Source organism: Octopus bimaculoides, chromosome 13 (assembly GCF_001194135.2).
Source record: "Octopus bimaculoides isolate UCB-OBI-ISO-001 chromosome 13, ASM119413v2, whole genome shotgun sequence".
Classification (NCBI taxonomy): Eukaryota; Metazoa; Mollusca; class Cephalopoda; order Octopoda; family Octopodidae; genus Octopus; species Octopus bimaculoides.
The window spans coordinates 763982-780799 of NC_068993.1; the positions used below are offsets into that span (position 1 = coordinate 763982).

Below are 16818 nucleotides of genomic sequence, written 5' to 3' on the forward strand. Positions count from 1 at the left end.
AATGAACCCCCCCCCCACCAATATGTATCTTTTGGATACATATTTGGAGTGGGGGGAGATTTATTACATATATGTCTGTGTATACACTTCAGGAATGTCTGTGTCTATTTAATACAGGTGTATCTGTTTCTCTATCCACATTTGTATGTACATATATAATGTGTGTGTGTGTGTGTGCGCACACGTCAAGAATATGCTCCATGTATCCATGCTAAAACTATAAATATTAAAAATAATTCCCACCAATTCATTATAATGATGCTAATTGAATCCATGAAATTCAATATAAAATACAGTAAACAGCTTAATATTTTGATGTTAGACAGACAGACATTTTTCTATAACCTCCGACCTGTGTGTGTGTGTGTTGTGGTATGGTTATAGCATGAGTGTGAGGGTGTGTTTGTTGGAGAACTGATATGTAGACAAACACACCTCCTTCATTGCAAAGTTGAGTACTGCACACACACACACACACACACCAAGGACTTGCACAAAGTTTCCATTTGCCATATTTCACACTGAAGCCACTGGTTAACTTGAGGTGCTGCACATTGTGATTGAACCCAAAACATTGTAGATACACATTATGATTGAACCCATGACATTTGTAGATATTTTAGCATTTATATTATCGAATGTAATCCTTATTTATTCCCATTGTTTTGAATTAATCATGGATTGTCTTGTAGCTTTAAGATTTTGATTGTTTATTTTTAGAACAACATTTTAGGGTAGGTGTGAGAGGCCAGATCTGGTTAATTTGAACATAAAACAGGTGGAATATTTGGACCAGATGTGGTTAGTTTAACTGGTAAAGGGTTAAAGATTATTCTAGAATCTAACATGGTACATAGAACATCTCAAGTCTCCTCACCTTACTGTAACTATGGCTTTGTTGTACAGTATCTTTCCATATATCTCAGCTGCTTGGAGCACTAACGTTTTCTAATTCTTCCTCCAAATGATTTCTGTATTTCTGAGAATACTGTTTTGCTGGACATAATCCCAAATCCTTTGATAACCCTCTATTCTTAAATTACGAATCCTTTTTAAAGCAAACTTATCTTTTACAAAAATTTGAACAACTGAATTATTTTTCTGTAAATTTCTGTTCCATAATTTCCTGTATAAGACTTAAGAATTTTCATTGCACTTTGAGCAAACTGATAATTAAAAAAAAAAAAAAAAAAAGTCAGTATTATTATTTTGTATGACTTTCATGAGTGTTAATAAAGAATATAATAGACTGTAATCTTAATTATTTTATAATACTCTCATTAATTTTAATATAGAATAGTTTACAGTCCTTTCTAATTATTTACCTGTATTTTGACACTGAAATTTGAGAATCTTTTTTTTCTTGGATGATATTTCTTTCTCTTCAGCTGTTCCTTCCCATCTATTCCATTATCTCAATTTTGTCTATTACTTCCTAATAGTAATGTTTCCAGGTTACCAAACACCCTCGTCTATTTTTAAAATTGAAACTATCTTCATTAAATCTTTATTGACTAAAGACTCTACAGCCGTTGACTTTGATTTCCATGTTGAACTCTGGAAGACAGATGTTTCTGGTGAGGTTTTTTTAACCACCTCAGCTGCCTCAAGAGAACTACCAACTCCAATGTCAGCCTGTTCATTTATTTGTCATCGCATGAAATGTGAGTCAGCAGTTTCAGTTCACTCCTGACAGCACGGAAAGCATTTGAAGCTCAAGGAAATCTAGTCTATCCATAAAGGTCACATTACAAATGTAACCCAACTTTTATTCTTTTCCCTTCACCTTACTGCTATTACTGCTGTTGCAGTCTGTGCTACACAAGAAAATAACAGGTTTCTTTTGCAATTAACCTGTTATATTTGTTTTTGATGTTGTAATAGTTTTATTTTAATCAATGTGACCAATGGATTAAAGGATCTTGTCACTGGTGAGATCATTTGTTTGTCCTGTATGTGTGCAGATTGTAAATATTTTGTTAATCTCTTCAAGTCAGTGCAGCTGAGATGGTCATCTTATTATTACTTGTCTGGTTTGTCGGCTTGATTAAATTGCTTCGATTAACAAAGGATCTCTCTCTCTCTCTCTGTATATATACACATATATATATCTCTGTGTGTGTGTGTTCTGCTAGCTATAGTCAATTTGTTCCTTCAGGTGATGGTCTTTCTCAATGACTTTGCTGTTCTCTCAACTGAGTTAATGCAATTTGAAGACTTGCAAAGTGAGTGCAGTGTCAGGCTGCTGCTAATGCAATTGTCCTCTCCATCCATTAGTTGCACTGCAATTGAGTCTAGTGTTTCTACTTACTCTTCCACTACATACTGAACAAGCTTACCTTCCTGTTGTTAGTGATGTGTGCAGATTAGATGACGAGAAAAAACCCCCCCAAAAAAAACATACTTTAATCTTTACAATGTCACTCTTATCGTTTTTTCATTTTAAACCACATTACAGCATTTCTCACTTTTATTCCTTCTGATTAAAAGTACCAAATAGTTTTTTAAATGCAAAACTTCTTTAGAGCACCCGATCCAAAATAGAGTTGTACTAGCTTCATGTATCATACTTAGTAGAGTTAACGTAAGCTGTTGTTGGTCCATTGATTTTTCTAACAGATGGCTCACACACATGCACTCACAGTTACACACTCACACACACACCATGGCACATTGTAATCCAATCACTATAAAATAATATTCTGCAACTCTAACGTGGAGGTTAAGAAAAGATTATGAATCAATCGACAGCTACCCGGGCATTTGTTTGCAGTTAGAAATGGAAGAATATCGATGTGAGAAATATTGAGGTTGTCTGTTGTTTTTTCCCTCTCCTCAACACCAGAAGATTCTCCACACAGTTTTCCTCTGAAATGTTAAGAAAATCCCAGCAAAACTGCTGCTGTGTTCTTTACAAAGCTTCTTGCAATGTAAAAATAACGTTTAAAGTTAGTCGAAAACCAAGTTGAAGTCCTTATCAGTGTTAATGTAGTTCAGAGACCAACAACTAATTTTTATAATGGCCTTCTGTGGAATTTTGCTTTACATCTGCCCATGGACCACATCTATCTGACATATAAAAATACCCCTATGTATCACTGGTATTCCTTACATAAGTAAAAATTAAGTTGCGACACAAAAGGCTATCTAAAAGCCATCAGCTGCTCATTGGCTCACAAATCTATTAAATTTTAAGCATTTTTAGAAAAAGTCAGGCCCGTAGAGAACCCGAGCGTCTCATCTGGGAATTGTAGCCCACCTGTTGCTGACATTCTAGTCAAACTCTCTGCCAACAAATAAAAAAAACAAAAAGGAAATTAATGGAAAAGATCATTAATTAAAGTTGGTTAATTTAGATCAGTTTGTGTGGCATCTGGAGATGTACCAAATGTTTTGTGCAAATACTTCTTCTCTACGTGTCATACAAACTTCCAATAACTTGCTACCATCTTTTGCTGCAACTAATTACTGATATCTGAATCTTCGTTACTCTCTCCTTAGCAGCTCTAGTTTAGTTTTCTTCCTCTCCGTTAATAGTTGTTTCTAAATATTCTTTTAATAGTGACAACTCGGTCTTTCTGGTCTTGTAGACTGTTCTGGAAATGGTAATGAAAAGTTCTGTCCTATCTTCTAATAAGTCTGTCATAATGTCTAAACATATTCTACAGATGTCAAATGGTGAGGGTAAAACATAGAACCTGTGTTATAATACAGGTCCCTCCTCTTCATTACCCTTATCTTGCACCCTGTGGTTTACAAGACTGACCCCATTAGTGCTGGTGACACCATGAAAAAGCATCCCCAATTCTCCCTGCCAAGTGATTGATGTTAGGAAGGGCATCTCTGGCTGTAGAAACTGGGCTAAAACTTATTGAAGCTGTACCCTTAGTCAGATGCCTTTCCAGTCACCAACCCTTGATTTTCAAGTAACATACATTTCTATTTCACTGGCCTTCACACCCTGAAAACACTGAGCTAGTCTACATTATTATTTATGGCAAAGGTGCCCAGCCCTGCCATAACAAAGTGTGGCTTATTTTTTTTTGTTTTTATATCCTGTATTTTGTGAACAACACTTGTCTTGGTCATGGCTTTCTAATAGGCCAATCACACACACACACACACACACACACACACAGAGCAAATGTATATTGGTGTGAACAGTAAACTAATGCATGAAACTTGTAATCAAGCATTCTATTCATCATCATCATCATCATCACCTTTGTTTGCTTTTCCATGCTTTCATGGGTTGGACAGTTTTTTTTTCCCAACTGTGTCTCACCTTTGTTGTGTCCCTTTTATTTTCTCCTTTGTGATTATCAACACCCTAAAATCAGCTTCCATCACTGTCCATGTCTACCTTGATCTTACACTTCCCCAGTTTTCCTCCACCTGGATTTCCTGGCAGTCCTTTCTCCAAACTCATCCCATGTAATAGAAAATCGGAAATGATGCCAAGCAGACAGCACTGTATTTGTTGCAAATTTTGATCTCTGATTCCTTTCTTTTCAAGCAATAAAAACTATAAAACACAAAATTGTTTACGGCTGTCATAAATAGATCCCCAACCTGTGGAGGCACTGAAAGTAAAATGACTAAAACAATATTACGGTAATCAATATATTTTCATGTAATTCCATAGAAAATTGTAAAAAAATTGAGTGGCAAACAACAATTTAGGTCATATTATTCCCAATTTGGTGGCGATGGGTTGTAAATGGATTAAAATGTTGAGCTGTGAGGTTTTAATGTCTTTTAATGTGTGCAGCAGAGTTCTTAACCTAAATTTCAATCTGTAAACAAACTGTGAAAGAATTTAGTGGTAAAAGAAATAGCGGAAGACCTTTTTATTGATGTTCTGATCAAATATGACTTAAAAGTAACAGTTCAGATTTAATTGGAAATGGCAGATGGTTTCAAGTAACAAATTTTATTGTGTATATTTCGGACGTTTGAAGTTAAGTTCCATAAAATTCCATGTTAGATTCACATGACGACTAATAATAAGTTTAGTGGATTTTATTGAGTAAATTTTCTTCAGTGTATAAGTACAGTGTTTTCTGTCTTTTACAATACATGTTATAGTAAAACCTTGGCTATAATAATATTGGCAATGTGGATGAGTAAAACACAATCTCTTTGACAGGATTCTTTTTATTTTAGCAGCAGATAACAACTGTTTTGTGTAAGATGTAACTTTGTAACAAGCTAAGGAAAAGGAAATATAAAGAATCTCTCTCTCTCTTTCGCTCTCCCTCTCTCTCTCTCTTTCGCTCTCCCTCTCTCTCTCTTTCTCTCTCCTTCTCTCTCTCTCTTTGGAAACATAAAAGTTGAAGCATTGTTTATTTATAACAAGGTCTGTCTTCTTTTGTTGTTGTCATGGTGATAGTTTGTTGAAGTCAAAGGCATATATATATATATATATCTCAGGCTGTGGGTGGGTGCATGCCAGCTGAGCATGAAATGCACAGATATTACCCCCAGGGAATTTTTCAAATTGTTTTTTCTTCTTCATGCATTGTAGGATGGTTTTGTAAGTATTCATAAATTTTGCTAAAGATTCACTGAGGAATTGTGAAAACGTTTTAGAACAGATAGGCATTGAGGCTTTATATTTGTGTATATAAAGTATGTATGTATATATGTATACAGTGAATTTTAGAGGAAACTCTTCAGTCTTATCAGTGACATTTCAGTGAACTGTACCCATGCCATGAAATTGTCAGTGATCGGGGCGACATCTATGGACAGCCATAAAAATAACAACACTCCCCGACACTACAGAGTTGGCCTGTTGTTTCTCTGTTGCTGGGTGGATGGGTGGTGGTGAGCAGATATTGGGAGACCTGTTCAGTTCCTAACAGTTTATAGAGAAATGGAAAAGGAAGATAATAATTCAGTGTCCATCAGATATGCTCTATCCTGTTAATATATTAACAGAGTTGAAACTCTCTACAGTAAACACTTTTATCTTCATGGAGCTGAGTGTAATTAACCTCTCTTACTAATCATTTTTAAAGTGTAGAGAAGCTTTATCAGTAATGAGTATTTGATATTTTATTAAAAAACAAATTACTGTTTCAAATTTTGGCTCAAGGCCAGCAATTTTGGGGGAGGAAGTAAGTCGATTACATCAACCCCCAGTGTTCAACTGGTCCTTATTTTCTCTTCCATTGTTTCCTTCTACAGGGATCTCCTGATACTTCTTTATTCTACTCTCATCCATGATGATGATGATGATGATGATGTATCACATGTTCGCACCAGTGCAGTCTTTTCTCTTGCACAAACGACGACGACATCTGATCCACTTATAAAGAATTTTTCTCTCAGCTTCCCTGTGCCCATCATTCATAGACCCTAATTAACAGGACACCAGCATGGAAAACAGATGTTAAATGATGATAATTCAATGGAGTAGGCTGTTCTTTTCTTTTTCTTTTCCTGTCCACCCTTTATACATCCCCCACTATTCAATACTCGCTTCCAGTTCCTTTGCAACAACACACTTCATCTACGAGTCTCGTACAACTTTGTTCATAGGAGAAGCCTTCTGTTGTTCCTTGAAGTAAGAGACTATCTCAGTGTGTCCCATCCTCTTCTTATTGTGGTTACTATGCCTTCAGTAGGTTGTCTTTTAGACATTTCCAGTTATTGGCTTCATTATTCATCTTTGTTGCTGACTCCACATTGTAAATATAACCTGGAATCTCTGTGATCACAGAGTCATCTACATCTTTCCTTCCATGCTTGTAGGAGTTGAACAAGTCTTTATCAGTTCCTGACCTGTTGCAAGTCCTTACCTCATTTTTGAGGTTCAGCATCCTGATTCCACCTTTTACCATTTCCCATGTCTTTTTTCTCATGTCTCTAGATTCCTTCCATTGGCACTTCTTTCACAAATTGCTATCATTCTTCTACATCACCTGCCTGTACCACCACCATCTTCTCTCTCTCTCTCTCTCTCTCTCTCTCTTACTCCTTACACCTGATTCCTTTTCAGTCAGTTGTTCTTTATTCTCTCTCTCTCTCAACTCATTTATGCTCTGTCGTTCAGTCACACTAACATTGCACATCCATGCTGCTCATTTCATTTCTTTCTCATCTTCATAGGCTCTCTGCACCCAATGTTCACTTTTTACTACCCTTCAACATCACATTCCATACTCATGTCTCAAACAATTTAAGGAGAACCCTTTTATTGCCTGGAGATGTTATAATAGATCTCTCAACATTTTCTTTTCTGTGCTTTACTTTCAGAACTTTCACCTCCACCGCTGATTAGGCCATCTAAGTAACAGAAGCTGTTGACTACTTTTAGGGAGCCTTTCAGGTATTTCAAGGAATTTATTTTATGGGTGCTTCTTGCACTGCCAACAATTTAGTTTTGGCAGGGTTTACTTTATGACCTCTTAATTCCATATTTGGTATTTCTTCTCTAATCCTTAAACATATCTATGAGAACTTGGTTATTAGCAAACTGAAGTTCCTGTAGATAGCTGGTCTTAAACTCATCCATCTAGCTACAGAACAGGGTCCTCTGTTTTAGACTTTCTCCTGGTCAATGAGTGCCAAGTATAGCGGTTGGCTCTTAGCTATACTCTTCCCCTGTAATTGTCTGACTTGTATCATATTTATTCATAGCCTATGCTCTATTGGTTCTCTCAATTTCTTATGAAACCTTTCTTTATGAAGGTAGGGTGTGATTTGAGGGAGATTTGGTTTCTCTTTTTGTCTAGCAGATCAAATAGCCAGACAGAAGTGCCATCATCCTCAGAAGTAACCCCTTCCCTCCATTTGAGACAGTCCTCACAACTCCTCTCCAAAACTCATGATCCTACATTATCACATCACAAGGTCTTGCATGTCACATTCTGAATCTCAAGTGGTTACATCTTGATAAGAGAGTTGGTGATTTTTCTCACCAGGTGGCTGAGGTCTCCAAAACACAAATGATAACCCCTAAAGCAGTACCCAACAAATTGTACTCTACATTGTGTCACTATTTGAGAGAGGAATGGAAAAGTTCCATGAGTTTCAGTGTTAGGTGGGTTTTCTATGAAAGGTTTTATGCCCTTCATGGAAACCAAGTCTAACAGCTACCTGATAGTCTTTTGATTTTTGGAAACCTTTTAGGAAGTGTCCATATTTCTGAACCATACAAAGGAATTCAATTGATTTTAAAGGATTGTCTTCAATTAGATGCCTAAATAGTAAGCAATTCAAAGCAAGCTGACTATACAGTTGAGAAAATCCCTTATTGATCTCATCACATATGAACCAAAGAAAATACAGTTGGAATGTAAACTATTGATGCCATTAAAGTCCTTAACATTATCCTTAAGCTTTCAGATGTAACTTCAGGAATTCTTCAAGTGCTTTTCTTTTTATTATTCTTCAACTATCAGTGGATACAGTAAGTAGTAAAACTCTTCTTTTTACTCCAAGACAATTCTCATGCTATCCATCCATGCATGGAACTAACACGTAAATAATCTTGCACTTTAGGTTTAATTCCTTAAATGATGCATAGAGGGCACTAGTTTCCAACAGTGGGGGTGGGGTGGGGATTTGCCAAAATGATCAAAATAACAGAATCCTTTCATCTTTGGCATCAAAAGATGAAACAGATTAAATGTAATAATAATAAATTGAGTAGATGAGACTTCCTCATTGGCCCACCACAGGTGATATTGGCTAATCCAGGGCCAACCTTCACTGCCTTTTTGGATGGGCAGCTACAATAAGACAGTGGTCTTTTAATTTTTAAGTAAGGGGAAGTGTGATTTTCTGGAGAAATACTTGCAATTTCTTCCCAGCTTAGGGGCTGCATGGAGTTTACATTTGTTGAGTTGTATCAGTGTAGGGGAGAGTGAGATTGAGTGGTCGGACGGAGGCTGCATGGTTGTTGTGTTGGGAGGGAAACTAGACATTAGCAGCCTCGTGTTGTGTGCAAGAAAGAAGTCTCCACTGGTATGGTGGTGATATTTCTAGCTGTATATAATATTTGTTCTAGCAGATCAGGTTGATGATGAGATAATGCTTTCATCTATTTTCAGTTTGGTTTTTGTGAAAGCAGTATGGGGAAACAAAACAGTAAGCTGAAGCCTGAGGTTCTTGAAGATTTGCGCAGAAATACAGAATTTTCTGAAGTGGAACTACAAGAATGGTATAAAGGCTTTTTGAAAGATTGCCCGAGTGGGAATTTATCAGTTGAAGAATTTAAAAAAATATATGGAAACTTCTTCCCTTATGGGGATGCTTCAAAATTTGCAGAACATGTATTTCGTACTTTTGATACAAATGCAGATGGTACAATAGATTTCCGTGAATTTATTTGTGCTTTGAGTGTGACATCAAGAGGGAAACTTGAGCAAAAGTTACGCTGGGCGTTCACCATGTATGATGTTGATGGAAATGGTTATATCTCTCGCCAGGAAATGCTTGAGATAGTCACTGTAAGTATGATTTTCCCAATCGTTTTGTGTAAAACTTAATCTAACAAAATTCAGTCATTCTTGAAACACTTGTTACTAAAATGTCTAGAGATTAATCCAAGGTAGGTAACTCCATGTAGTAACTCTCCTGCTGTTACCTTCCTTAATATTCCTAACATTTGTTAAATTTGTTTCTTATTTTTGTTGCTTTAAAAGATTATTGGAATTAATGCATTTAAAATCATTTTGTACATCTGCCTAGTTTAACTATTTTTTAAAAAAATGTAAACGCTTGTGTAAAGAATTGTTCCTTACTATGTTATCGTTCAATATAATTTATACATTTGCAACCCACACGTGAGAAAATATCATTTGTCTTAACACAATCTCTATTGCAAACTACTTTTTCTGGTTTAAAATAGTCTTTTTTCTTATTAACGCCTCTATCGTTCTTTCGAATGTGCTTCTGTATATCATAATGCTGAAACTTTTTCCATTTATCTCTCTTCTCCTGTCTCCCAAACAGATTCCACCTCGACTAACCCTTCTTTAAAATTGGTTCTCTTCCGTTTAACTATGTTCTCCTTCTAAATATCATCCCAGAATTTGATTATTAATCCTAATCCTAACTCCACTCATTATCATTTCTCACCCAGCAGCACCTTTTTCCATTGAAAGCCGTTTTACAAACATCTCTTTCTCATATTTTGAAAGAAAAAATAACAGATTATTTTAATCAAACAAAAGTTTTGTGCAGTGGTTTATTGTTATTATTATTTCTTTTCTCTTTCATCCAACATATTAGATTTTTAAATATTTACATAGAATTGTGTCCTCTACGTTAAATTACAAAAGAAGGCAAGGACTTCTCTAATGAAATTCTATTGAACCTTGGTACATCATCAGCCATGTTTCTCCTCACTCATAGCACAATGTCCTTCCTTCCTTCCTTGTAATTTAATCCCAACAGATTTTTTAGAAATAAGTTTAAAATATAAATATTGTATCTGGTTTTAAATATTTAATTTCAAAGCAAAAACAAAACCCTCTAAACAATCAGCCCCCCCCCCACATCCCCATGACATTTGCCCTGTCCCTTGTATTGTAAATTCTACATGTGTTTGGTAAAAATGGGATTGCTTTTGTCAGTTGTAGACCCATCTCAACTTGTCCGCTGTGCATTTTACAAATACAGAGTGAATATGTGTGTATTCTGCTCCGTCGGCTGTGTAGTGTCAGTGTACGTGTGCAACAGAGCACTGGTGTACTTAGAGAGAAGTTAGGCATAAGAGGAACTAGATGCTCCGTGCAGGAGAGAAGACTGCACTGGTTTGGTCATGTGATGTGGATGGTTGATGACAACTGCATAAAGAAGTGATGATAACTAAAATGGAGGGAAATTGTGGAAGAGGGAGACCTAGGAAGACACGGGATGAGGTAGTGAAGGCTGATCTCAAAACACTGAGCCCTATGAAAGAGATGACAGCGGACCGAGATATGTGGCACATTGCTGTACTCAGGAAGACCTGCCCACCACAGCAGAATTGAGATCCTAAAACCAAAGTGCCACGTAAAAAGCATTGGTGCTGGTGCTGTGTCAAAAACATCCAGTACACTCCATGGAATGGCTGGTGTTAGAAAGGGCATCCAGTTGTAGAAACCAAACCAAAACAAACTATGGAGCCTGGTACAGCCCTGGTCTTGCTAGTTCCTGTCAAACTGTCCAACTCCTGCCAGCTTGGAAAACAGACATTTGATGATGATGATGATGTGTGTGTGTGTATGTGTTTATTGCATCATGGTGCTGTTTTTTTTTCTCACAGACGGTGCCCAACTGACCCTACCATACTGTGTAGTTGACAAAATCAAAAACAAACGATGCGCATGTGCAAAATTAAAAATATAAAATGGCAGCAATTTACCTATCACACCCTGTATATTTTATTATAAATCAGCAGAAGTTACAGAGTGACCCAATGACCAAAAGTTTCATGGAATGGTACCAGTGAAACTTTGAGAGGTGCCAATGCATGAACCTTTTGGCCCTTCTGCCCCTGTATATTAAGGAATTGATTGCTTTTATGACATCCACTTTAAAAAAAGAAAAACCAAATAAAATCTCCAGTTGACAATTTCATTTTTTTTCTTTTCAGCTAATCTCACTCTTTATCAAGTTTTATCTCCTCCTTCTTGACTGTCTCAATGCCAAGAAACTCTGTGCTTCTGCCAATTTCTTCTACCATTTTACACATCATATTTCTTGGCTCAACTTCAACTGAAATATTCTAAGAGTTGACTTCACAGATGGAACGATCTTTATTATGTTCTTATTTTTGGTGTTCAGTTTTGTCTGATTTTCAAACCATTCATCCACAAAGAGGTTTGCTATGCTCCACTGAAGATGTTCATTTTAGTAGATTCCCAAAAGGTAATATTTATATATAGCAGAGCACAGACTATAGTCCACCCCTGGAGCCTCCACCCTGCTCCCCAACCTTGATACAAAGCCAAATAAACCTGTAATGGAATTTAGCCCTAACACCAACCAATCTATTGCTTGACACTGATATGTCTTGCACTAATCTCACACTGTCCTTTATTGTTAATATTATCATCATTATTATTATTATTATTATTACCTTCAGTTATCAGGAGTGTGGTGTTCGTTTGGAATCCATTACCACCTTCACCACAATATAATTGTGTTAACTGTGTTGTTAAGATGTTGGTATGAGTGACATACAAAACCTGCACCAATTTGACATTCATAAAGTAAACCCCCCTCCCCCCGCTATTTCTCTCTCTCTCACTCCTACTTTGGTTCTTGTGTTCACTCCTCCCTTTCCTCTCTTATGTTTTCTTTGCTCTCCCCTCACTTCCACCACACAACCACACAGAAATGCTCGCTGTTGCTTATTTTCACCCCATTTCAATAATGTCTGTTTCCTTTCAGAAGTTTTGTTGGAGCATTGGGGAAAATGTCTTCTACTATTTCTTCTGACTCCTTATGATTTGAGTTCAAATCCTACCAAAGTCAACTTTGCCTTTCATTTATTCAGGGCTCAATCACATAAGATTAATGGTAGTGCCTAAATCCCCCCTCCCCTCAAAATTGCAAACCTTAAGTCTAAATAAGAAACCCATATTTATTTCAAAGAAATTAAACCAACCTCTCTCTCTCTCTTCTTTCCTGGATTGTGCTTGACTGTCCGACTGCAATGGTTGAATATTCATTTCTAGTTAGAAAAATGGAGCAGTGGACCTCCAGAAAGGGTTAGTACTATCAGGAAGGAATTCGAATGATGTCTTTAAGTAAGAATTTAGGAAATGTAGAAGAATGACATGTGCTTGGTATATTTAAGTACCTATTGGTACTTTTAGATTTATTCCTTCTGTAATGTTTCATTAATAAATAAAGAATTAAAGACATTTGGTTCCAGATCCAGTAAAGAATGTTTCCAAGATTAACACAGATACAAAGACAGCATAAAAATAATTTGAAAATGTCTTAGTCATGTGGATGAAACATTTATTTGTGTTTGGAATATGAGCAAACTTCGTTTGTTTAGATAGATAGATAGATAGATAGATAGATAGATAGAATAATAGATAGATAGTCAGAATTAGATACAGTATGATGAAGTTGTCAGCACTTGAGGTAGAGAGTCAGAAGAATCTAACAGTTGACATCATTTGGAATTTGTCATTTGGGCATAAAACTTTGGAATAGCGGAATGTGGAAATTGTTCCATTTTCCAACTGTGACTATTTCTAATAATGTGTGTGCAAGGGAGTGTGAAGGTGCCTGATGCAGTCAGAAGAGAGAGAGAAAGAAGTGTTTTTCTGACCCAGATGTTACACGTTACAAACCTTCCATTGTGTTTCGATGAGGCTTGTTATTCAGACAACCCTGTTGTTATGTTGACTGTATAATTAAATGAATGGGGGAAGGAAGGGAGCTGTCGGTTCTGATTCCTCTGCAAGATCCAACTTCCAAAACAGAGAAAAGGTAAAGTATCTGCTCCAAGTAAATGTGGCTGGGCATGGATGGAGAGGCTTTTCGTGCCTGGAATTGTCTGGAAGAGGATCCAATCATAGAAAGTCTATCTTTCCAAGTTTCATTTTAACCCTTCCCAGTTTTGAAGAAACAAACCTTGTATATTCTTCCTTTGTCGTCCATTAATTTGTATCAAATATCTAAATTCCATTTTAGAGCTGTCTGTCTGTCGAGGCCAACCCTCAACAATTCTAACATTTGGGCAGCTATTCCATCTTTGTGTCAGACAGTTCTTTAAATTGAGTATTGACAAACGGTTTACTAATTCTTGACAGGATTTGATGTTCTAGAGATTTTCCTGATTTCATAATGTGTACGCACATGTATGTATATGCATCTTTCTCTCTTACTCTCTCTCTATCCACACACACACAAATCTGTGCATACATATCTCTGTTTACAAACATAATGGTTTTTCTTTATCCTCTTGTTCTTTAAAAAAAAAAATTCTTTATTGTAGGCCATTTACAAAATGGTGGGAACGGTCATGAAAATGCCCGAAGATGAGTCTACCCCAGAAAAACGAACAGACAAGATATTTCGTCAAATGGATAAAAATTTGGATGGGAAATTATCTCTGGCTGAATTTATTGAAGGAGCAAAAAGTGATCCGTCAATTGTACGACTGTTGCAGTGTGATCCGAGTTCACAGAGTTAGTTATCTTCTAACATACTGTTTTGGCGCTATCGGCCTTGGGTCATTTACATCCTACTGAACAAATGCCGCAGTTCTTGATGATAATGATACAGATGTATTTTCCATTTTGTTGGATCTGATATGTTTGTAAAGACTGAAACTCACTGCTGATTTTTTGGTGTTTGGTTGAACAGCCTACATCTAAGCTTGTGAACATTCTTCACAACACACTGAATTTTTATGCAGCAACATTACATAAACACATTTTCATATTTATGAAGATACAGCTTCATACTTTAAATAAATCTTACAATATAATTTTAATTTCAAGACATTCTCTCATTATCTTGATTAATAAAAACACTTTAAGTTTAGATATATAAATAGACAGGCAAGAGTTAGCTTGTTTACACGTTGAGCTGTAAATTAAAACCTTCCTACAAACTATATCTTGAATCATTTAGATTTTAAGATTTTTTTGTATTTAATTTTATCTTTAATTATTTTCTAATTATCCTTAGACTTTGACATATTCCTGTAGTCAGTAACAAATGAAAATGTTTTGCAATTTTAAAACTTCTAAATTATAATTTATTCATATATTCCTGAAAAATAAAATTGGCACCTAAATTCTTTGACTAGTAGGTTTAGATTTCGAGTCTTTGACATCATGAAATATGAATTCTTCAGTTATAATAAGACAAAAAAAAATATTGTTAAAAAAAAAATGTAGCTTAAAAGCGTAAAAGTAATAAGCTTAAGAGGCAATTTTAAAAATAAAATCCTGAATTCCTTTCACAAGACATTTAAAACAATTTCAGTTGATGACAAAAACATTTAATGTTAAGGTAACTGAATTTAAAATATTTAAATTTATTTTAAATTATAAAAAATATATATTGCTATGTGCCCTTTGTACAGAATTAAATACTAAAATAGGATTTTGTAGATTATCAACAGAATTTAAAAAATGATAAACTGGCTGACAGCTTTCATTAATTGAAAGGAGTCGTTTGTTTAAATTATCTTTTGGTTTTAATTACGGATCATTTTTTTCTGTTTTCCATTCTTTTAGTCTTTCTACCTTTTATAATTAATTAACTCTCTGATAATGATGATAATTATGAAGCACCTGTTTATTATAAACTGCAACAGTTCTACCTTTGTCGTAGGCTATCATCGTTTTGGTAGAGATTTAGTTTTTACATTAATTCCTGCTTTTCTCCCATTGACTCCAAGACTCTGCTGTTAGTTCCCCCCCACTTTAAAGAAAATTTTTTTTTTTAACCCTGAAACTAAATCAGCCGTGAATTTCTCAGTGCTCCCACTTACTCTGCTAATTGGATTAGCTAGAGAATATTGTTAATCATTCCAGTCACAAAATGTTGTGACCTTGACTAATCTTTATTCCTGAATTGTTTGTTAAAAATGTTATTTTGTTCTTTAAGAAAAAAAAAAAAAAAACCCAGAAAAATTCTAGTTTATACATGGAGACATCTTCTAGTGCTTTATGTATGATATAAATCTTTTTTTTTTTTTTTTCAGAAAGCCTATGTGATTTTGTTCATCTTTAAGATTTCATTTTAACTATTATTATTATTATTATTAACTCAATAAAAGATTTCAATATTTTAACAATATGGAATTGTAAACTTTTAGCTTAAACTTTTTTTGCTTTATTCAAATTTCAATTTTAAAATGGAGGGGAGGAGGTATAGTTTTATTTATTTTTTTTTTTTGCTGCGTTATTTAGGCTTAAGAGTTAATCATTTCTCATTACACAAATTTTAACGAAGCTTTACCCTTTCTCATTATATCTCATATCAGATGTTTGCATATATTTTTCATTTCTCTTACTGTTGAACAACTGAATTCATTAATAAAAAAAAAGAAGTAAAATGAAAAAATACTTTTATCTGTGTAAATATTAAAAAAAAAATTGCTTCTGCTAAAATTGACATTTTTTTCCCTTTCTGAACCTTGAAATTGTTAGATTTCTTTTTATTCTGTTTCTGTTTTCTGTTGACACCTAATTCCCAAGTTTAGTTGTTCCACAGTATACCTTACTCTGCCTCCACAAAAACTCCTTTCAATTCCATTCGAATTAAGTTGGCTGAAAAATAGTTACTTTTTCTGGGAGACGTTAATCTTGCTGGTTATTAACCAATTTCTAATTTCTTATTTTTTTTCTTCTGATATTTTCAAGGTGTCTTATTAGTGATAATTACATTTACCTTTAACATATAATCATTAGACCTAAAGTAATATTTCTACTAACAATTGATAAGTAATTATTTAACTTTCTACTTTCTAATACTTATCTCTGCTGTTGTAAATTAATGCCAAAAAAAAAAAAAAAACCTAAAAATCAAAATAGATTTAATATACTAGATTCCAAATAAAATTATTAAAGGTTTCCATACATATTATTATTTATTAATATGTGCTTTAATGCAAATCTTAAGTTTAATAAACTAAGAGGTTTGTGTTGATTTGTTCTTTTCTGTAATTAAAATCAAGTTTTAAAAAATTTATGAAATAAATTAATTTATTATTTAGTTTATTTAAACAATTAGTTCTGATATTGAGCACTAGTATAATTAGCTGCACTTTAAAAAAAAAAAGAATTTATTTTCAAAATGTACAGAAAAACATACCTATAAAAAAATTACTTCTAAAGCTGC

General features: G+C 34.7%; 1 protein-coding gene across 6 annotated transcripts in view; it reads left to right on the plus strand.

Annotated features, from left to right (window-relative positions):
• The window catches only part of LOC106871439 (neurocalcin homolog), a 41586-nt gene extending 25494 nt beyond the window's left edge, over positions 1 to 16092 (plus strand). For 3 of the 6 annotated variants that reach the window (XM_014917901.2, XM_014917900.2, XM_014917903.2), the window contains 3 exons: positions 7264 to 7336; positions 9063 to 9461; positions 13958 to 16092. In XM_014917901.2, coding sequence (XP_014773387.1) covers positions 9084 to 9461; positions 13958 to 14155 — 576 coding nt within the window. In that variant the 5' untranslated portion in view covers positions 7264 to 7336; positions 9063 to 9083 and the 3' untranslated portion in view covers positions 14156 to 16092. The remainder of the gene's footprint in view (positions 1 to 7263; positions 7337 to 9062; positions 9462 to 13957) is intronic. The other 3 variants (XM_014917899.2, XM_014917905.2, XM_014917902.2) reach the window with 1 other exon arrangement.
• Positions 16093 to 16818: the final 726 nt, after the last annotated feature.